At 54.3% G+C, this 20,213-nt stretch overlaps 8 protein-coding genes across 8 annotated transcripts; 4 read left to right on the top strand and 4 right to left on the bottom strand.

The window, feature by feature from the left end:
- The first annotated feature begins 352 nt into the window (after nucleotides 1–352).
- BDQ94DRAFT_140562 (NADH kinase POS5) lies at nucleotides 353–2,393 on the top strand. The gene is made up of 4 exons (XM_026765646.1): nucleotides 353–572; nucleotides 634–823; nucleotides 905–1,019; nucleotides 1,084–2,393. The coding sequence occupies exons 2-4, from the start codon at nucleotides 676–678 to the stop codon at nucleotides 2,153–2,155; spliced, it is 1,335 nt and encodes a 444-aa protein (XP_026628305.1). The 5' UTR covers nucleotides 353–572; nucleotides 634–675; the 3' UTR covers nucleotides 2,156–2,393.
- A 2,125-nt stretch (nucleotides 2,394–4,518) lies between these two features.
- BDQ94DRAFT_158576 (serine/threonine protein kinase CLA4) lies at nucleotides 4,519–7,313 on the top strand (the record flags this gene model as incomplete). The annotated part of the gene is made up of 4 exons (XM_026768970.1): nucleotides 4,519–4,535; nucleotides 4,675–6,688; nucleotides 6,751–6,850; nucleotides 6,901–7,313. The coding sequence occupies 4 exons, from the start codon at nucleotides 4,519–4,521 to the stop codon at nucleotides 7,311–7,313; spliced, it is 2,544 nt and encodes an 847-aa protein (XP_026628304.1).
- Nucleotides 7,314–8,406: 1,093 nt separating this feature from the next.
- Nucleotides 8,407–10,444, bottom strand: BDQ94DRAFT_168930 (uncharacterized protein; the record flags this gene model as incomplete). The annotated part of the gene is made up of 2 exons (XM_026771178.1): nucleotides 8,407–10,242; nucleotides 10,322–10,444. The coding sequence occupies 2 exons, from the start codon at nucleotides 10,442–10,444 to the stop codon at nucleotides 8,407–8,409; spliced, it is 1,959 nt and encodes a 652-aa protein (XP_026628303.1).
- Nucleotides 10,445–10,675: 231 nt separating this feature from the next.
- BDQ94DRAFT_12033 (glycine--tRNA ligase) lies at nucleotides 10,676–13,254 on the bottom strand. The gene is made up of 2 exons (XM_026763748.1): nucleotides 11,270–13,254; nucleotides 10,676–11,192 (listed from the first exon to the last, which is right to left on the bottom strand). The coding sequence occupies exons 1-2, from the start codon at nucleotides 13,100–13,102 to the stop codon at nucleotides 10,809–10,811; spliced, it is 2,217 nt and encodes a 738-aa protein (XP_026628302.1). The 5' UTR covers nucleotides 13,103–13,254; the 3' UTR covers nucleotides 10,676–10,808.
- Nucleotides 13,255–13,256: 2 nt separating this feature from the next.
- Nucleotides 13,257–15,000, top strand: BDQ94DRAFT_11948 (rRNA-binding ribosome biosynthesis protein RPF1). The gene has a single exon (XM_026763737.1). It carries the CDS (start codon nucleotides 13,471–13,473, stop codon nucleotides 14,797–14,799), a length of 1,329 nt encoding a protein of 442 aa, XP_026628301.1. The 5' UTR covers nucleotides 13,257–13,470; the 3' UTR covers nucleotides 14,800–15,000.
- BDQ94DRAFT_11947 (class I SAM-dependent methyltransferase) lies at nucleotides 15,001–16,604 on the bottom strand. Its single transcript, XM_026763736.1, has 2 exons — nucleotides 16,163–16,604; nucleotides 15,001–16,090 (listed from the first exon to the last, which is right to left on the bottom strand). The coding sequence occupies exons 1-2, from the start codon at nucleotides 16,312–16,314 to the stop codon at nucleotides 15,202–15,204; spliced, it is 1,041 nt and encodes a 346-aa protein (XP_026628300.1). The 5' UTR covers nucleotides 16,315–16,604; the 3' UTR covers nucleotides 15,001–15,201.
- Nucleotides 16,605–17,337: 733 nt separating this feature from the next.
- Nucleotides 17,338–18,962, top strand: BDQ94DRAFT_11988 (aminoacyl-tRNA hydrolase). Its single transcript, XM_026763743.1, has one exon. It carries the CDS (start codon nucleotides 17,553–17,555, stop codon nucleotides 18,573–18,575), a length of 1,023 nt encoding a protein of 340 aa, XP_026628299.1. The 5' UTR covers nucleotides 17,338–17,552; the 3' UTR covers nucleotides 18,576–18,962.
- On the bottom strand, nucleotides 18,729–20,176 carry BDQ94DRAFT_11944 (amphiphysin-like protein RVS161). The gene is made up of 6 exons (XM_026763735.1): nucleotides 20,090–20,176; nucleotides 19,939–19,989; nucleotides 19,777–19,822; nucleotides 19,634–19,707; nucleotides 19,408–19,555; nucleotides 18,729–19,336 (listed from the first exon to the last, which is right to left on the bottom strand). Exons 1-6 carry the CDS (start codon nucleotides 20,100–20,102, stop codon nucleotides 18,883–18,885), a joined length of 786 nt encoding a protein of 261 aa, XP_026628298.1. The 5' UTR covers nucleotides 20,103–20,176; the 3' UTR covers nucleotides 18,729–18,882.
- Between the last annotated feature and the right edge of the window lie 37 nt (nucleotides 20,177–20,213).

Below are 20,213 nucleotides of genomic sequence, written 5' to 3'. Positions count from 1 at the left end.
GTTTGTTGTCAAGTCAAGAGGGTCGGAGGGCAAAGGGATTAACGGAAGCCGTACCTACACCGGGGAGTAATGATAATGAAGAAGAAGTAAAAATGGAGTAGATTCAAGCCATATTTAGGGGGGGGCGGGGGTACTTGAAAGAGAGAGAGAGACACGGGAGAGAAGTTTGGTTCCTGTCTGGAGGGAGCAGGAAGCTTGAGCCGGAGCACAGCTCTCTCAGTGTCTCAATAGTGTGTGGGCGCATGATCAAGATCTCCCAAGCCAAAACCCACTACGTCAGTTGGCCCGGCCCTCCCCTCAAGGCGGTCAGCGAAGATCCGGGGGGCTCGATCGGCATCACGCTTGCATGATTCTTGTCGACGCTTCGGAGAAAGACAAAATTTCTCCTCTGTGCATAGTTCTTTTCTTTTACTACATATGTTTATGTTCTATGGGCATTAAGGTCACTAAAAATTTCAAGAATCTAAACGCAAATGTCTACTCCTCCCAACTAATCCTCCTGCATGTCAGGTCCCGCGCAACTTTCTCTCACATGCTCGTTTGGAACGATGAATCAGGCCTAGATTGATAATGTGAGCGCCTTAGTCCCAAGTTAGAAGCAACTCTCGAAGTGAGCTGATATCGGTCTTCTAGAATAGTGTGCATGGTCTTTTTCGATCTTATCCAATACTAAAAATGCATTTTGCGAGTATGCGACCACAGCTTGGTCAAGTCGGGCCTTCGGTTCGGATGCTTTGGTCACGGAACTTTTCCTCCTCCCCACGACGCTACGAGATTAGAGACGTTGCAACTCTACCAAAACGACTGATACCAAAATATCAAGGTGTGCGTCAACGCAGTGTCGTCTGCGAAACATCCTGAAGCCCTCCCGTGGTATGCTGACCTGCTTGTGCGCCCCGAGCAGAATCCCAAGTGGGCGATCTCCTTTCCCTCCAATGGCCAGCACCCCCGCGGAATATCTTCGTCGTGAAGAAAGACTATTCTCCGGCTGTTACTGCCTCCTTGATTGAATTTGCCAAGTACGGAGTCCCGAAACCGGCTGACCGAGAAGTCATGGATGCTAACCACTCACCGGCAATCCAGTCACGCGACGTCTACCTACCCATCGGCCTCGATCATTCTAGAACCCAGTGTCGCAGAGGAGATACACTCGTCACTTCAGTCGCCTGTCTACACCGCCCCTCTAGACCAACTACGACCGGCATTGCATGATAAGGTGGATCTCACCGTTACTCTCGGGGGAGATGGTACGATCCTACATGCCTCGTCCTTGTTTGCCACATGCTACAACGTCCCGCCGGTGCTGTCATTCAGCATGGGCACCTTGGGCTTCCTGAGTGAATGGAAATTTGCCGAATACAAGCGCGCATTCCGCGAGGTATACATGTCAGGAGCCGGAGTCGGGGATCGCGCGACGGTGCTGGGAGACCCCCAGCCAGCCTCGGTGGACGAAACGCTGGATTTGGAAGCGAATCCTACTGGATGGTCCTCAGTACGGGGGAAGTCGATGGGCTTGACGCGCGGGGCCCGGATCTTGATGCGCAACCGACTGAAAGTCGGGCTGTTCACGGCGGACGGCAAGCCAGTCCAACGGGAATCCACATCAGCGGCCATGCCAAACGTTGTGAACAACCAAGGAGTGTACGTTATGAACGAGGTGCTCCTGCATCGAGGCAAAGAGCCACATCTGGCCGTACTGGATGTCTATGTTGGGGGCCGGTTTCTAACGGAAGCCGTGGCCGACGGGATCATTATCTCCACGCCGACGGGTAGTACGGCATACAGTTTGAGCAGTGGAGGCAGTATTGTACACCCACTCGTGCCCGCGGTTCTACTGACACCAATTTGTGCGCGGAGTCTAAGCTTCCGGCCCTTGGTGCTGCCATCCAGTACCCCAATCACTCTCCGGCTGAGCGAGAAGAACCGGAGTCGCGAGTTGGAGGTCAGCATTGACGGGGTGAACCTAGGGCAAGGATTGACCGCGGGGATGGAGGCACGAGTATGGGACGAAGAGATGCGACATGGCAAGAATGAATGGCAAGGAGGCGTGCCATGTGTAATGCGAAGAATCACCGGTGGCGAGGCACACGATGGATGGGTTGGAGGCTTGAATGGATTGCTGAAATTCAACCATCCATTTGGTGAGGAACGCTGATAAAGATCGAGGTACTCACAGTGATTACACAGCATATAAGTATACCTATACAAGAATACCGAGGTGTGTGGCCTGGAAGAGGAGGAGGGTTGGGGGGGGTTAGTTAACATGTAGCATAGTTAATGACCAATTCTGTATAAATAGACAATTATTCCATAATGCCTTTTAGTCAACGAGATGCATGAAAGAATCCGTAGTTTCCATTCGCACATGCAGCAGCACCACAATTGACACGGACTGTTGCTGAAGCGAGCAGCTGGTCTGATCCAATCAATTCCAGTGCAGTTGGGTTTGACCTGGAACAAAAAGGGGCGGGAAACCAGGGCCCGCCGGTGGGCCTCCCTTTCTTTGCGACCCTCTCTCTACCCTCACTGGTGGCTGTCCTTTGACCAGGATTCTAGATGCAGGGCATGGGGTCTGTTTGGCTGGCTAGCTAGCTGGCTGCTGTGTTGTAGTTTTGTTGGCGAGAATTAGGATTAAGATTTCATGATTACCCTCTTGAATTGATTTGGGACCGCAAGGAGACGCTGAGGAGCCCTGAATAGCCTCAAGACTAGGGAGGGTTTAAACAATAGCATGGCTTGTCGGGGCCATCCGCAGATGATGTAATTCCGTCCTGCCCATTAATCAATCTGATTCGAACCGACAAGCACTGCAATCCAAGTGGAGTGGCTCTGGCGTACGCTTTTTCTGGCTCCCCTTAATCTGGGTCCCGTTGGCCAAGTTTCTATCTCCGATTTGACGCATGCATAGAAGTGAGTTAGTGGGTTTAGTGAGTTGTTGGAAGGAAAATCAAGCAAGTGACCATCAATCGATCAATATATAGGGATTGCGACAGTAAGGATGCACACTCCTCATTGCCAGAGGGGGCCAACGAAACAACCATTTATCGCTCAATTGGACTGACTCTTTCTAGGGCTGGACTTGATACTTACTCTTATGCCCATCCATTCTATTGGATGTGAACTACTACTTGATTAATCGCTTCTCGTAGCTTTGCTCGTAGTGAAAGGCGTAAGGGCCCTTCTCTTAACAAGCATGGAGAGGTTAATAGTGCATCCTCGCAATCAGGGGAGAGAAGAGTCCTGTTGTTTGCTGCTTCGGATTTAGCTTTGTATATGAAACCTCCCAAGACATGCCCACGACAATCCATTATGATCAAAGTCAAGGACCCATCGATCGTTGTTTGGTGACCCTCTCCTACCCTCTTTGTGGTCAACCAACAGGGATTATTGAAGTAGTTCATTCCAGGGGGGGCCGAAGACCGTATAGTATCTAATACTACCTAAATCGTGGTTCTTTGCTTGGTTGCTTGTAAAAGTAGTCAATCCCTCCTCCGCTTCCTTGTCTTGTCTTTGCCTTTCCTACTTCTCTTCCCCCCAACTTCATTCCATCTTTCGGGGCTGCTTTTTTTTCAGTGATTTGCTTCACACGATTAGAGAGGAAACCCATCACCACCCCCTCGAGAAATAGTAGTAATCTTGATGAGAATAGAGCCGTGCGCCCCTTGGAGCCGCGGGTGGTGAAACCTCGAGTGCCTTTTGTTCAACTCAACGGCCGGCCTTCCCTTTTTGCCGCCTCCTGTTGGTGCTCCTTCTAACTTCCTACTCCCTCCCTCTTCACCTTCACACCCTCTCCCTCTTCCTTCTTCTCTTCCCCTTCACGTCTTTCATCCTTCTTCCTCTTCCCCCTCCTCCTCATCTCTGTTTTCTCTTTATTCCCCTCTGTATCGCATCGTGACTCTCGTTTATTGTTTGCACACCCGCCACCTCCTTTTCATCTGAACCCTGGCACGCCTCGTGTACTCCCCTCTGCTATCGCCTGCATTTCTCCTGCATTGTGTACTTGGCCGCCCTGGTTGGTAACCGCTGGTCTCACCGCGCCTGGTAATTGGGGTTGTCCACCTTCGAGACGTGCAGTTCACGCTCGGAGCTTCCTCGCGGGCGCGAGGCTTCTTTTCTGCCTGAAGACAAGCCTACTGTTACCCCTAAAGGTATGTTCAGATGTCAATTAGCTCTGGTCATTTTCCTTATCCCATCTTTATCATCATCCCACCGGCTTTGAAGTATGTGGTAGATTATAGTTCCCTTGGGGGAAGAAGAGGCTCTACCGCATCCATGGGTCACCAGATTGACAGACCCAGCCTTGCGCATGCCACAATTCTCATGCTGACTGGCCTGCAGTGAAGTGCATATAGAGGATAATCTGGGTGTGTTGTCGGGACCGTCCCGTTCACTTTGTTTGCTCCGTGGATTTCACGGTTGCCCCCCCTCATCCCTCTTCCCCCCCCTGAGGAACAACCCCCTCCCCCCCTTCCCCTCCTTGGGAGTTCCGCGTCTCGGTTTCCACTCCGGCCCAGCTTAATGGCCTCTTATGAAAAGTGAGCCAGACTTTCCTTTCCTTGCTCCCTTCTTATCTACCTACCCAACTACCCAACCCACCCCTTTGGCCCTTCAGCCCCGATTCACTCACAGGTTCTTGCCTGTGATCAATTCCGGGCGCTGCTGACGCGGCCGCAGGATGTACTCCCCAGACCAGTTCATGAATCCGGGGCCTGCTCCCCGGCCCCCAGCCGACCGCCCACAGCTCAACCTGCCTACCAACCCCTCCAACAACGTGGCTACCTCCTTCAGCCAGATGAGTCTGAATTCCCCGAGCACCCCCGGTCCGGCCAACCTCTCACTGTTCCCCAACACGAGTACCCCCTCGCTCACGCGCACCAAGACCGATCAGTCGGGCGGAGGAGGTGTCACCGTCATTAAGGAGGGGTATGTTCGCTGCAAGGAAGACAAATTTCTGGCGACATGGAATCAGCGATATTTGATCTTGCGCGAATTCCGTCTTGACTTTCTCAAGAATGAGACGGGGAAGATCGTGCTTTCCATTCCGCTGACGGCGGTCACAGGCGTCTCGAGATCGGAGGATACTCGCATGGCCTTCGAGATCATTCGTCTCGCCAACCCCAAGGACGTGAATTCCAAAACCGCCGTGATCACCCGCGATGTGCCCACCAAGAGCATCACCTGCGAAGTCAAGAGCGATGACGAGATCTACGACTGGATTGATAAGATCTACGAGCGCTGCCCTGGTATGGGAGGGGTGAGCAACCCCACGAACTTCAGCCATCGTGTTCACGTCGGTTTCGATCCGCGCACCGGCGCCTTCGTGGGCTTGCCGCCCGAGTGGGAGAAGCTCCTAACCGCGTCCGCAATCACCAAGGAGGATTACAAGAAGAACCCCCAGGCGGTCATTGAGGTGCTGGAGTTCTACTCGGACATTAAGATGCGCGAGCAGAACCCTCAGTACTACGCCGGGCTTTCCTCGCCGGCAAACCAGCAGGCGAAGCCGTTCAGCGGCGGCGGCTCCGTGGGCAATTCGATTGCGCCCCCAAGGCCCCCGCCGCCCGCTCCTGCGCAGCGCTTGGACAGCGGTGGCCAGTCGTACTCGAGCCAATCTCCTGTTTCGTCTCCTTCGCAGTCCAAGTCGGATTCCGATCGTGCTTTGGAGCAACAGCAACAATTGGAGCGGATGAACGAGTTGGCGGATAAGGAGCGTCGCCGCATGGAAGAGGATCGTCGCGCACGTCAGCGGGAAGAGGAGCAGAATCGGCTCGATCAAGAAGCGTACAATGCCTCTTTGCCCAAGACTCGCGTCCCCTTGGCCAAGCAAGAGCTTGGTGGCTACGGCCAGTCCCCCGATGATCGTTACAAGCCCAGCCGCCCCGCCCCGCAGGCTCCTGGCTCCTCTCGCCAGGATCCTCCGCGCCAGCTGACTGCTCAGCGCCCTGCCCCGTCTGCTCCGACCGCCGGACAGCGACCTGGAGACTACGCCAATGGCTCTGCTAGGGCTGAGCAATCCTCTCCGAGCTCCAGACACCCGGCTCAGGGACAGTCCCCTGCACGGGCTCAGAACAATGGCGTCAAAGCGCAACCGGCCCAGGGCCCTCCTCCCAGCAAGCTGCCTGCTCCGGTTCAGCCTGTGAAGCCCCTGAACATTGCGAACAAGCAGACCGCGAAGACAAATGTTCCCGATGGCGTCCGCCAAGCCGAGGCGGCCCTGAGCAAGAAGGCAGAGCCCCGCCAGAGGGAAGTGCGCATGTCGAACATGAGCGAGAACGAGGTCATGGATCGCCTGCGTTCTGTCGTCTCCAAGGACAACCCGAACGAGTCTTACAGCAAGCAGCGGAAGATTGGACAGGGTGCCTCCGGATCCGTGTATGTGGCGCGTGTTAAGGAGCATGCTACGTCCGGCGTTGCGCGTGAGCTTTACCGGCAGTACGGTCCCCGTACGCAGGTGGCTATTAAGCAGATGGACTTGCGTAGCCAGCCTCGGAAGGAACTCATTGTCAACGAGATTATTGTCATGAAAGACAGCCAGCATGCGAACATTGTCAACTTCCTTGACTCGTTCCTGCAGGAGCAGAGCAACGAGTTGTGGGTTGTCATGGAGTTCATGGAAGGTGGTGCTCTTACGGATGTCATTGACAACAACCCGGTGATCCAGGAAGATCAAATTGCCACGATCTGTGCAGAGGTTCGTAAATCAACATCAATTCTACCCGAGGATTGATACTAACTTTTGGGAACCGCGAGCAGACCTGCAAGGGATTGGCCCATCTGCACAGCCAGAATATTATCCATCGCGATATCAAGAGTGATAACGTGCTTCTTGACCGGGCTGGTCACGTCAAGATTAGTGAGTAGCTGTCTGATGACTAAGGGAGATTGATGCTGACGACCTCTTAGCCGATTTCGGATTCTGTGCTAAGCTTACCGAGTCGAAGAGTAAGCGTGCCACAATGGTCGGTACTCCGTACTGGATGGCGCCCGAGGTGGTTAAGCAGAAGGAGTATGGCCCCAAGGTGGACTGCTGGTCACTGGGTATCATGGCCATTGAAATGATCGAATCAGAGCCCCCATACCTCAATGAGGAGCCGCTCAAAGCCTTGTACCTCATCGCCACCAACGGCACTCCTCGCTTGAAGAAGCCGGAGAAGCTCAGCAAGGAGCTCAAGTCGTTCCTGAGCGTATGTCTCTGTGTTGATGTGCGCAGCCGAGCCACCGCCGATGAACTGTTGGCCCATGACTTCCTCAAGTTGGGCTGCAGCCTCGCGAGCCTGGCGGAGCTGCTCCGTTGGAAGAAGAACAGCGGGCAGTGATCAACTGCGGAGAGGAGAATGTGCAATGGCGATGCTGGTAGCCACATGGTCGCTACCGGTTGCCTTGTTCCTCTTTATGATTTACACCAGATCTTGTTTTCACGCACATATGGGTCACATTTACGCGCCTCCGGTTGATTTTTGCTGCCCCCTAACGACCTGCATTGCAACTCGATTTCTACTTGTGATATCCTCATTGCACAGCTCTGTCGTCTGCAGACTCGGCATAGGTAATTTGGCGTTATTTCTTGGAGTCGATTCCCCTTTGTGATTCCTCTTACATTCGCAACTAATCTGGTTATCCAACCCTTACGCTGTGCGGTTACTCGATGCTCCGAACCATGGCCTGTGAGACGGCACTTGATGTATGCATGCAGCTAATTCTTGGCCGCATATGGGAGACAAAAACGGAAAGGAAGAACAGAGATCCGAAACTACGATGACTAAAAATTTGTGTCTCCGAGTACTGAAGACCGATGACGAGCTGGAACGCTCTGGCATATGGACGTGCATTATAAAACTGTTTTGTTACCCTCATGTACCCGGCCATGTCTGTTTCAATTGACGAGTCCATGATGGAATACTTGCATAGTGAGCAGCTGTTCAGCAGCTACGTGTAAACGGTATAAAAAGGAAGGAAGAAAAGAGAAGTGAAGAGGGAAGACAAAAATACTGATGGTCGACTGATGCAGCTAAAGAAGCGAGCTAGAGGAGGGTACTTGGGAACCAGGGGACTTAGTAAAAAAGAGGATACTATATTTCTTTCTGTGATCATAATAACTACCAGCGGCCCACGGGTCAATGATAATAGTACAGTTGAATGGAACATGGAGCATGATAGCGTACAATCATAGGTATAGTAGAGACCAGAAAGGCAGGGCAGGCAAAAAAAAAAAAAGAAAGGGAAAAGACAGAGTTATCATAAACAATCATTGGCACCAGCAAGCACCACATCCAAGGCAACATGTGCAACGTAAATAGCCAACCACAACCACAGCCACAGCCACCATTACCTGCATTGGATCGCATCCACACATACATACTTACATACCAGCCATGACATTGAAGAAAAAGAAACAGACAAGAAACGGCATCACAACTCCTCATGAATGGGCACTTTCGTGCACAAATCTCCAAACCGCACTCCCTTGAAAAGCGACTCCACATCATCATCTTCACCAGATGGCTCATACCCCGCTTGCGTGAGCTGACTGATCCACCGGTGTCGAGTCTCCTCGGAGAGATCTTCCCATGTATGGATACCTGAACCAGTTTCTGATGCAGAAGATGGATCAGTCGAGTCAATGCGGAGGGTATTCGTCTCCGGGTTGCAGTTTATCAAGAGCGATTGACGCTGCTGTTGCTGCAGATTCTCCGAAGAGTGTAGTATATCGTTCAGTGAACGGATTTGCGCAGGGTATTCTACTTCAGGGACGGGAGTAGAACTAGGAGAAGAAATGAACGAAGAAGACGAAGGGGTAAAAGGATCATAAGGGACAGCGACAGCATCGCGGATACTCGGCGGTAACCAGTCCTTCGCGCCGAGGTAAGGAGGCATGGCGCCACGGATCTCGGTGAAGGCCTGGAGGATGAAGCAGACGGTGAGGATGGAGAGGATGGCAGCGAAGCTGGAGGTGAGGTTTGTCCAAATCTCGGAACCGCCGGGCATGGAGAGGACGTAGCGCGGGGAGCGGCTTGTCGGGGGGCATGGGGATAAGGGGAGGGTATGGACGACGACGGTGTTGCCCATGCTGACGGAGGCGAGTTTGATGTATTGCGGGGGAGTTTCGGGGGAGACGGGGAGAGATGGGGATTGGAAGCGGGAGAAGCAGAGCTTGGTCATGGCGAAGGGGTGGACGTCGCGGAGGGAGGTGTAGGATTGGAAAGAGTTGTAGCGGTTTGTGGAGGGGTTGAATTCGAGGGTGAGGAGCTCGATGGATTGGTCGCTGCCGGAGATGGCGATGACGGCTTGTTGTTGGTTTGTGGTGGGGTCGGGGCTGAGGAGGCAGGTGTCGAGGCCGAGGCCGATCTTGATGGTTTTGCGGAGCTTCTTGCGGCGGAGGATGGATGCTTTGGCGCCTTTGGTTGTTGCTTCTTTGGTGGGGGCGGTGGCTATGGCGGAGGTGATGATGGCGGGGCGGAGGTCTAGTAGGACGAGCTCACAGCCCTTGCGGTCTGGGGCGTTTTGGAGGAGAAGGAGGCTGGTGGAGGAGAGGAAGCGAAGGGCGCGAAATTTGGGGCGCATCCGGGGGGATTCCTTGTCGGGGATGGGGGTGGTGTAGACGCATTGTACGTCGGGGGAGGCGTTGGAGCGCGTGTCGGCGGAGATGGTGCAGATGCAGATGTCGATGCCGTTGGTGTAGGCGACGCGGAATTGGCCCTTGTTGTCGGGGAGGGGGATGAGATCAACGTCCTCGGCTTCCTCGTCGCTGTTGAGACGGATGCGTCCGATCACGTCGGATGGACTGGGGGTGGGAGTCGCGCTGAAGAAGACGATCTCGCCGGCCGGGGCAAGGCCGGTAGCGATGGCAGCGACTCGCGGGGAAGTTGAGTCGGATTGCCAGGGGGAGAGGCGCAGGGTGCGCTGGTAGGTGTCGGGAGAAGCAGCGGAGGAGGCGGAAGCTTTCACGGTGCGGAAAAGTGATGTTCGTGAAAGCGCAGTGGTTTGTCCATTGTTCGTTGTCTTCTTCTCATTCTCCTTGTTGTTGTCCTTCTCTTTCCGGGTGGGATGATCAATGCGAAAGGAACGCAGATGTTGGTTGTTGCCGCGCTTCTGCTCTGCCACGGAGCTGTTGATACCGGCGAGGGCGACGATGGCCTCATCGTCAGCCTGGACGGCGGCGAGAGAAGTGACTGAGTCCTCGTCTCGCGACAAGTTGATGTCGACGACTTCGGAGATCTCGGAGCGCTTGGAGGTATTCAAGAGGGCCTGGGGAATTGATGTGTTAGCATGGAGCTGCATAATGCATCATCTTGACCAGGGCGGAACTTGCGATTTTGTTGCCGACACCACTGCGGCCTTCACCACCACCTCCACCGACCAGAAGCAAGCCGTGATGACGCGGGTCGAAGTCGGCGGCGAAGAGCGGGCATGAGAGAGTCAGTTTGGCCGAGGGAATGGAGGGAGACATGTTGGGCGGGTTGGATCCCGGGGGATGGATGGAGTGCAATCCCCGAAGGAAGTAATTGTTATCCGAATGGCTCAGGGAAGAGATAAGTTGTAGGAGGGAGAGAGGAAGCAGAAGGAGAAGAGAAGGAGGAGAGAAGAAGCGAAGAAGAAGCCAGAATGACGAAGCGGAGAGAATGTCGATCTCTTGGCGATCGGCCGAGGCTCGAATCGATCTCCATCGTTTCTTTTTCTACTGCCAACAACTTTATTAAGATCTTTTACTATTCATGCAATCAATGAATTGAATATGGTCTAGGGCCATTGTTTCAGCCCATCTAAATAGACACAGCTTTCTTTTGGTTTAAAATTAGACAAGTTCTCTCCATCTACTCCACCTCCTGGCCAGTGAACTCGGGCAGGCGCTTGCGCACATCCTCCCAAGTCTCCTCACCCTCCACCAGGGACTTGATCGCCTGGGCAATCTCGTCCTCGCTGGCACGAACCTGCTTGGTCGAGTCACGGTCACGCAGGGTGAAAGTGTTGTCCTTGACGGACTGGAAGTCGACCGTCACACCGAACGGCGTACCCAGCTCGTCGTTGCGCGCGTAGCGCTTACCGATACTGGCAGAGGAGTCATCCACACGGTTGGACACTCCCATGCGACGCAGCTTCGTCGTCAGGCGCTGCACCAGGGGCGCGAACGACTGGTGCGTCGACAGCGGCACGATCAGCACCTTGGTCGGGGCAATTGCAGGAGGGAAGGACAGGACCTAGAAATTTATCCGTTAGCATCACGAATCAACTATTGTAAAAAAAAAATAAGAATAGGAAAAGGAAGAAGACTTACACCACGAGCCTCATCACCCTCACGGGACCAGTAGACCTGCTCGATCATGCTGTACAGGATACGACCAATACCAAACGAGGGCTCAATCACATTAGGAGTGTACTCGCGCACATTCTCCACGCGCGTGCGCTTCTCAATCTTGATCAGCTCCTTGTCCAACTCAACCTTGCCGCCAGCGACGCCCTCAACCTCCACCTCGATCTTGCCGGTCTGCTCCAGGTCGAGCGACAGCTTCTCGCGCAGCTCCTGCGACAGCGCGTCAATCGCCGCCGTCACGGTCTTTCCGTCCTTCTTGAAGCGAGGACCGAACTTCTTCTTGTCCAGGTCAATCTGCCACTCCTCCACCTTGAGGGGCTCCGCCCGCGTCTCACGGACAACCAGCGGGGCGCCGGTCTTGTTCTTGTGCACGGTCAAGTCGTAGGCGCTGCGGTCAGCGCAGCCCACACACTCGATCCAGCCGTAGCTGGTCTGCAATTCAGCATCCCAGCAGTCGGTGGCGTAGTGAGCCATCTCGTTGGCCATGTGCTGGCGGAAGCGCAGCTTCTTGGGGTCCACACCCAGCTTGAGCAGGAACAGCTGGATACGGGCCAGGAAGTAACCCAGGGTCTCGTTGTCGACCAGGCCGGTCTCGACGGCCTTGCCGATGGTCATCTCCTCGGTCTTGGTGCTGCCAGACAGCTGGATGTCGCGGTTGAGCAGGGTCATCTTGACGTCCTTGACCTCCTCGAAGCGGGCGTGCTTCTTGCCACCCTGGGGGTCGACAAAGTGCTCGATCTCAGCCATAAGGAACTCACGCACCCGCAGCAGACCGGCGCGCGGGGAGATCTCGTTCCGGAATGACTTGCCGATGGAGGCAGAGGCGAAGGGCATAGACTGCTGGTTGAACTCGAGCAGCTTCTGGAAGTTGAGGAACTGACCCTGAGCGGTCTCAGGGCGCAGGTAGCCGGGCATGTTGCTGCTGGGGCCGATCGAGGTCTGGAACATCAGGTTGAAGGCCACGGGGGGCAGGAGGTTGCCATCGGTGGTGGGGTTGCGGATGTCGTACTTGGCGATGATCTTCTCGAGTTCGGGGCCGTCGAAGTTATCGATCTGGGCGAGGGTCTCCTCGTACTCCTTGACAACAGCGTCATCCAGCTTAACCGCCTTGGTCTGCTTGACCTTCTTCTTCTTCTTGGCCTCCTTCTCCTCGTCCACCTCAACCTTCTGGCCACGGGCCTCCTTGTCGCCCTTCAGGCGGGCCTCGAGCACCTCCTCGACCAGGTGGTCGGCGCGGAAGATCTCGCCGGTCTTGGGGTCCTTGCACATCCAGTCGGCGAACTTGTCGACGTGACCACTGGTCTTCAGGATCTCGTGCGGGGTCAGCATGGTGCAGTCGACCTCGAGCATGTCCTCCTCCAGGACGAAGTGCTTGCGCCACAGATCGACAATGTTGTTCAGGACGGCGCAACCGGGCGGGCCATAGTCGTAGAGGCCGGAGACACCACCGTAGATCTCAAAGGAAGGGGTATAGAAGAGACGACGGCGCAGCATAGAGTCCAAGACGGACCGGTCGACGACCTGGCCGGTCTTGGTGGAGAGAGAAGCCATTTTGCTGGACTTCTTTTTGGAGGACGGCTGAGGAAGATGATGTCGCGTACGGGGGAGGGAGGTGGAAAAGGAACGGGGGGAAAGAAAGGAGGAGGAGCTGGCGCAAGTGGGGGGAGGACGAAAAGCCAGAAGTTGGCGATGAAGAAGACTATTGGGATGGCGGGGACAAAAAGACCGAAAAGAGGGACCCAATGCCCGCCGACACCTCAGGCCGCCCAGCCGCTGAGCGCTGCTGCAGTGACTCATCCGCCTGCCCTTTTGCTCACTCTCCACCAATCCACAAGTTTGCCGTTGATAAGGAATGCGGAGACAGGGGACTTATGCGGGGCAGTAATGGCCTCGATTCTCTCCCGACAAATTACCCTCCTTTTTCGCCAAAATAAACACGAAAGGAATCCAATTCCTGGCGATTGCCAGAAAGCTGAACTTCCCTTCATTTCCCAATCGAGCCGCGCCCTGGCTGACTCATCATGCCTATTCTCACCGCCGGATGAACGGTTGATCCGCCAGATTTTTCTGGATGGCCCAAACGGGTAATCCAATATTGATATCTTCATTTGCTTCAATTCAACTACTTCTTACCCCTCCATCGTTGACCTCAATTGCAGCAAACGATGGTCTCGAAGAAAGCATCTCACCGCCCGCCCCCGGGTGCCGGCCTCGACGCGAAGCCCCGCAACAAAATCCAGCGTCAACTCCTGCATATCAAGCGCAAGCGCGCCAAGGACTCTTCTCGCCGTGCCGAACGGTATGCCTTTAAGAAGGAAGAGGCCAAGAACCCCAAGCTGAAGGAGGAGCGTCTGAAGCGCAATATCCCCCTGACTATCGACCGCAAGCGAGTCTGGGATGATGCCGGCAGCGACGTCGAGGACGGTCTGGGACTGAGTGTGGACGTTGAGCGCATCAAGCGGCGCAAGCAAGAGGAAGAGGAGGAGCTGAACCGGCCCCTGAACGAGGATGAGCAGTCCTCCGACGCCGAAGAAGGATCAGAGGATGACGACGACGATGTGGACAGCATGCTCGCCAGCAGCGACGAGGAAGACGAAGACGCCTCCGACGACGAAGATGCAGACTCGGATTCCGGCAAGAAGAAATCCTCCTCCGAGACTCGCGGGCGCAGCAAATCATCCCTCCCAACAGCCACAGAGCGCGCAACCAGCCCCTCTCAATCGACCAAGAGCACCAACCTAAGTCTAGTCCCCGACGCTCTGGCGGCCAAATTCCCCTCCCTCTTCAGCACCGAGAACCCCAAGTCCCCCAAAATCCTCATCACGACGTCCCTAAACTCGTCCCTCCACCACGAAGCCGAGCTCCTCACCGACCTGTTCCCCAACTCCGTCTACGTCCGCCGCACGCGCCACCGCTTCGCGCACCAATTCTCCATCCGCGAGATCTCCAAATTCGCCACGAACCGCAACTTCACGGCGGTGGTGATCCTCCGCGAAGACCAGAAGAAGCCGGCCGGTCTGGACATCGTGCATCTCCCCACGGGACCCATGTTCCACTTCTCCATGACGAACTGGGTCGAGGGCAAGCGCATTCCAGGCCACGGGCGCGCCACGGAGCACTGGCCCGAGTTGATCTTGAACAACTTCCGCACGCCGTTGGGTCTGTTGACGGCGCACTTGTTCCGGACGTTGTTCCCACCGCAGCCGGATATCGAGGGCCGGCAGGTCGTGACAGTGCTGAATAGTCGCGATTATCTGTTCTTCCGTCGTCATCGGTATGTGTTCCGTGAGAAGAGGGAGACGGAGAAGGCGGTTGTGGGATCTGATGGAAAGGAGATGAAGGGGGCGGAGGGGATCAGGGCGGGTATGCAGGAATTGGGACCCCGGTTTACGTTGAAGTTGCGCAGAGTTGATAAGGGGATTCAGAGAGCTAGTGGGCAGGAGTGGGAGTGGAAGGGACAAATGGAGAAGACGAGGACAAAGTTCCAGCTATAGTTCTTGCTTCCTTCCTCCATGCCTTTTTTACTTATTCAGTATCTACCCGCTGTTGTCTTTGTTTCTTGCCATGTTCTGTGTCTAGCCTGTTGATGTTGTGCTCGACTGCATTGGGTTCGGGGCGTTAGGATAAAAAAGGTATATTCTGCTTGTTCACTTGCTTCTTATTATTGTATGTACGTTGGAGATATCACATCTATATGGTCTGCGAGAGAATAGATACAAAAAAGTCTGAACTGTCTCCATTGGAGTTCACATCTTCACAAGGAAGAAGCCTAATCGAAGTCCATCCGATCCACGGTATGGTATGAGTAATAAAGTAATCATAATCATAAGGTCATCAGCAGAATAGTAAGGAGAGATAGTAGAAGAAGGGAGGAAAAGGAATATCCCCATATCTGTTCACGTCAACGGCTTCCGACCCGTCACGATCTTCACCCTCGCACTAATTCGATACACACCTTCCAGGATCTCTGCACGCACCTGGTCACATAGTTCGCGCACTTCCTCCGCTAGCCAGCCATACGTAGTGGTCAGGGCACGCAAGCTATACGATTCCAAGCCCTCTAGTAAGGCAATGAGGCCCATTTTGCCGACGGTCCGGTCATGCGGCGACTCGGGCCACAGACCGATGGGGAATGTATACTCGCGGACGTCGATGTCGATGAACCCTTGGGCACGGAAGAGTGCAGGCTGAAGATGGCTCAGATCACGCAGGTAACCTGCCGAGTAGTCTGCGGAGCGGAGCGCGGAGGCAAAGAGACGGAGGTAGGAGTTCTGCGGGATGGTGGTCATGGTCTCAGCGGCGAAGTCGGTATCTGCGACTTCGAGGTAACCCCCGGGAGCGAGGTGCTCGAAGGCTTGCTGGTAGATGAAGGACCAGTCGGGGAAGGCGCCGGAGAGGCCGCGGAGGTGGATGAGGTCGAAGGGGATGTTGTAAGCCCATTCGTCGCGGGCGTCGTCGAGGTAGAAGGAGAGGTTGGGAAGGTCGACGTGGCCAAGGGCGTTGTCAAAGACGCCGATGTCAGAGGCGATGATGGTGCCGTGGGGGTAGGCGTGGCTCATTTCGATGGCCCAGTCACCAGGACCAGTGCCGATGTCGAGGATGCGAGGGGCATTGGTGACAATGGGGGCGGCGGTTAGATGGCCATTCAGGAGGATGAGGTAGATCTGGTGGACAATGTTCAGACGGGTTCGTTCGGCTTCGTCGTTGGGCATGTGGTATGAATCGTTGGGGTAGCGACGGTTATTCTCTTCGTAGATGTCGAGCTGGTGTGTTTCGTAGGAGTTGCTAGTGGTGATGTATGGTTAGCAACTCCACTGGTGGTTGGCACTGCAAGATACCAAGAAAGGTATTGCATACATGGATGCTTGGTCCGAGTCTGAATGTGACTGGGAGTTGGACTCGGGGTCCGGAGGAGGCTTGGTCCATGGTTGCTTCTGCGCATTCTCACTCTCGTCGGGCTCGACGATTGGCTCGTTTTGGCCCAACGGCTGGAGATCTTTTGCCTCCATGACATGACGAACTTGAGAGGAGTGTACGGTGAAGGGTACGGCGTGTTCAGGTTTATAGAGGATCTCCTCTTGAAGAAGGAGGCCGATGTAAGGCCCGATCAAGCTTAGGGCAGCACTTCCTATAGCAATCCTCTCAAGTTGCAACCACAAACAGGATCATATGAGTCCGTCAAACATGTGCCACGAGTACTGATAGCGAGCTTCACGGACACGTAGGTGATGAATAGTTCATCGTTCCTATTCCAGCCCAAGAGTGCAGGGAGCAAGGGAAAAAGCAAAGATGGCGGAAGATGCCGAGAATGACGCAGTTGGTCAAAGTATTGGAGGACAAACACGGAGACTTCCCAACGGCTTGGGGAATACGAGTGAATAGACGGACCCCGGATGGTCGGAATATAGTAACATTGGCTAGGCCTAGTGAGAGAACTCACCCAGGTGGGCCATGAACAGTGAGGGAGAGGAAGAGTAAAAAGCCGGAGAAAAGAATGGAAAGATGAAGTAGAAGCTTAGAAGGGCAGTTGATCAGCGCAAAGGCTGTGATAAACGACCCAAGGCCGCTGGACTAGTTCGTGCATAGCGCATGCTGAGAGGCCGAGAGAAGTCTCGAGACCCATCGATGCAGAGGCAGACTGGAAAGCCCCGTTTTGATCGACGGGAACGGGCCAGTTTCTGGGAAACCAACTGCAGTGCGACTAGGCAAAGCACACGAGACGCCATGCAGCCAGCGGTCCTTTCATTTCCCCCATTCTGGCAGCCGGGTGGTCGTTCCCTAGTCCTGGGTCGATTTTGGCCCGATCGCCTGGCTTAGTCTGGGAGCGTCGGGGAAGAGACGAATGGGCTAGCTGATAGGCTAGAGGGTCTTTTGTTGGGCGTGTAACCTTGTGAGTCTGTTCTTAGTGCAGTGTGGCGTCTGGCACAGCCTGCTGCTGAGGCTGTAGGGACAAGGGTGTGTGTCTCTGGTCGAACAGTTCTCCATAACAGCTTTAATATTAGTTAATGACTACCTGTTAGGTTAGTTATATTCTAGTATGAGTCAGAAAGTGAGTCAACTCAGCGGAATAAACATGCAAGCAGATCGTGTGGTCCAGTTCGTGATAGAGGAAAGAAGGAAGTATACAGTTCCTGCGATGATGAAATGAGTAGTATAGTATAGTATAGTATAAGAGAGAACCCAAACCCACACAAGTCAACGATGACCTCAAGAATAAATCACCACATCCACACAGCAAATATATGTCATGGACACCAATCCATCCCCATCAAGTGGAAACAACAAAGCAAAGCAAAGTAAAAGCAAGTTCCCGTCGATGCATGAGCCAGCAGCAGCAGTAGCAGCAGTGGTGCTGCACAGCACCCAAACCACGGAACAGGAACAGGAACATCACCAACTACCATCCGCAAAATCCACCACCACAACCACCACCATCACCCTCAACCACCACCCCGACAATTCGTCATCCACATCCACATCCACATCCTCAATGTCCCCGCCACCTCCCCTCAAAACCCCCCGGCGCTTCCTCTTCATCGCCTCAATCGGCAACCCACGCCCATACCGCACGACGCGGCACAGCGCCGGCCACATCCTCCTCGAAGCCCTCACACCACTCCTCCCACGCCGACTTCCTCTCGTGGGCGCCTCCCCCAACAATGGCAACATAGTCAATCCGCTATTCTACAAAACCTACACCAGCCCCACCTACATGAACGAATCGGGTCCCAAACTCCTCCGCAACTTTCAATCGTGGCTCTCATCCACCCAAACAGAAATATACCAGAAGATCGTGCAGCCGGGGAATGTACTCTCCACAAACACAACGCCCCATGACGCTGCATCAGACGCTGTAGCAGAATGGCACCTCCGCGGCACCGACCCCACAACCCTCCGAAACTTCTCCCCGACACTAGTCATCCTTCATGACGAATTGGAGGCGCCGTTGGGGAAAGTTCGGGTGAAGAGGGGCGGGCCGGAGAAGGCGAGCCTGAGGGGACATCGGGGGTTGATTAGTTCGTTTGAGAGTTTGAGGGGGAAGGGGCTGTATCCTCCGAATCCGAAGAAGAATGTCGTTGGAGCGGGGGTGGATTTGTCGGTGTTGAGGATTGGGGTGGGGATTGGGAGGCCCGAGACGAGGGATCGAGGGGGTGTTGCTAAGTATGTTCTGGAGGAGATGAGTGATCGGGAGTTGAAGGCTGTGAAGGCTGCCGCGGGGCCGGTTTTGGAGGTGTTGATGGATGAGTTGTATAGGGATGGTGCGGAGTGATTATTTGGGGTGCCTATGAAATGGGTTGTATGATATTGTTATTGCTGTGTAATTATAGATAGATTAGATAGAGGTGGTTTAGAGATACCCTTATATTATTAGACTTTGGCTTTTCCTGCATCTCCTACGTTCTGGTGTACGGATGTATGGGTTTAATTCAAGAACAACTCCAAAAGAAATAGTGTTAACAATAATACCAAGGCTTGGATGCAGAATGATTAAAGCGGCTATCATCGCACGCAGTTTAATGAACAGACAAAAGCAAAGAAACGAACCCCACTCCAATAGTATCACAAATGAACAACCATTAGACCGTGCCTGCTATGCTCAAATCCCGAATCTCCTGCAACACTTCTTCCACCCGGTTGTCCAGGTCTCCCCGGGCATACTGATCCCTCGTCTCCGCATCCAAGTACTGTTGCACCTGCGCCATGCGCGAATATGCCTCCGCGCAGAACCGCAATTGAATCTTCACCAGAGCCTCGAAGCTAGGATCCAGGTAGGGTACCCGCAGGTCAATGAGCTGAGGAAGTTCGGTGAAGAGCTGTTCGTTCAACTGCTCATACGCTTGCTTGGCAATTTCCGTCTCGCGCTCCATCCGAGGCAGTTTCGTCGCATCCTTATCGGGCTTCTCAACCAGCTTCTTGACCTTGGCGCGCATCGAATCGTAATCGAGTAACTTGTGGTTGCGCTTCTTAATGCACTCGTTGATATCCGGGAAGTAGGCACAGAACCGAGAGATGGGCTCCAACACAGTCGAGCTACGAATACCAGTCAACACATGAGTCGCAATGCCAAAAAAAGGGCGTCCACAGCAATAGATCCAACATACCGGTACGGGCCGTCCAGCGCCTTGATCGTTTCCGCATCCAGATCCTCCACAGCCTGCTTATAACTCCGACTCACACCATCATTTGTTCCGGCATCGCCATAGAAGGCATCAATAGTCTCAGCAATCCGCATCTGCGAGGCAGTCATAGCTGTCCATCACCGTCCGACGTCAGCATCCGCCTCCGCATCATAACCAACATTCTAGCGACCGGAAAATCAAAACACACCTCGTAGCGAATCCAAGTATCCCTTTGCCTCTTTCTGTAACCGGTTTGCGGCGGCTTCCATCGTCCGGTACCGACTGTAACGCATCGTGTCCATATTAGCCAAATAAGACCCCCTCGTATCCAATCAGTCGGACTATCCATACCGCTCTTCAATCTCATAATCGCGATCACTTGTGCGCTCCACATGTCCTGTTCAACCCAAGCCAGTGCGTCAGTGAATTCCACCTAGCACAAGCAAGCAATAATGCACATATATCGGGGAGTTTCTCCATCCCCAACTCGAGCGGGGTCCTGATCCAACATACCCGTCTTCATCATCACCTGCGTGGTAGCGCGGTTGACATTTTTCTTGAACCCTGTAGACCCAGTAAGATTGACAAGTCAGACGAGAGAGAGAATGGGTCCCTATAGCGCAGGATCCATCGATAGGTAGGAACGGGGAAGTATTCAGCGCACCTGCCCAGGACATGATGGCGACTTCAGTAGCGGTCGGTCGGGGAGGGGGATTCCAGTAATCGGGTAATCGAAGTGAGTTAGGGGGGTGGGGGGGGGGGGGGGGGGGGGGGGGGGGGGGGGGGGG

This window comes from Aspergillus welwitschiae (assembly GCF_003344945.1).
Source record: "Aspergillus welwitschiae strain CBS 139.54b unplaced genomic scaffold BDQ94scaffold_10, whole genome shotgun sequence".
Classification (NCBI taxonomy): Eukaryota; Fungi; Ascomycota; class Eurotiomycetes; order Eurotiales; family Aspergillaceae; genus Aspergillus; species Aspergillus welwitschiae.
This window is presented reverse-complemented; position numbering and strand designations above follow the sequence as displayed.

What these genes read in the sequence shown, in the direction of transcription:
- BDQ94DRAFT_140562 (XM_026765646.1), top strand. Translation starts at nt 676, where the DNA reads ATGCATTTTGCGAGTATGCGACCACAGCTTGGTCAAGTCGGGCCTTCG. An exon ending in ACTGATACCAAAATATCAAG is followed by an intron (nt 824 to 904) that starts GTGTGCGTCAAC and finishes CGCCCCGAGCAG; the next exon opens with AATCCCAAGTGGGCGATCTC. An exon ending in TCCTTGATTGAATTTGCCAA is followed by an intron (nt 1,020 to 1,083) that starts GTACGGAGTCCC and finishes CCGGCAATCCAG; the next exon opens with TCACGCGACGTCTACCTACC.
- BDQ94DRAFT_12033 (XM_026763748.1), bottom strand. Translation starts at nt 13,102, where the DNA reads ATGAGTCACTGCAGCAGCGCTCAGCGGCTGGGCGGCCTGAGGTGTCGG. An exon ending in AGGGTGATGAGGCTCGTGGT is followed by an intron (nt 11,193 to 11,269) that starts GTAAGTCTTCTT and finishes ATAAATTTCTAG; the next exon opens with GTCCTGTCCTTCCCTCCTGC.
- BDQ94DRAFT_11948 (XM_026763737.1), top strand. Translation starts at nt 13,471, where the DNA reads ATGGTCTCGAAGAAAGCATCTCACCGCCCGCCCCCGGGTGCCGGCCTC.
- BDQ94DRAFT_11947 (XM_026763736.1), bottom strand. Translation starts at nt 16,314, where the DNA reads ATGGAGGCAAAAGATCTCCAGCCGTTGGGCCAAAACGAGCCAATCGTC. An exon ending in GACTCGGACCAAGCATCCAT is followed by an intron (nt 16,091 to 16,162) that starts GTATGCAATACC and finishes CATCACCACTAG; the next exon opens with CAACTCCTACGAAACACACC.
- BDQ94DRAFT_11988 (XM_026763743.1), top strand. Translation starts at nt 17,553, where the DNA reads ATGGACACCAATCCATCCCCATCAAGTGGAAACAACAAAGCAAAGCAA.
- BDQ94DRAFT_11944 (XM_026763735.1), bottom strand. An exon ending in GATTATGAGATTGAAGAGCG is followed by an intron (nt 19,708 to 19,776) that starts GTATGGATAGTC and finishes GATGCGTTACAG; the next exon opens with TCGGTACCGGACGATGGAAG. An exon ending in GCGCTGGACGGCCCGTACCG is followed by an intron (nt 19,337 to 19,407) that starts GTATGTTGGATC and finishes TGGTATTCGTAG; the next exon opens with CTCGACTGTGTTGGAGCCCA.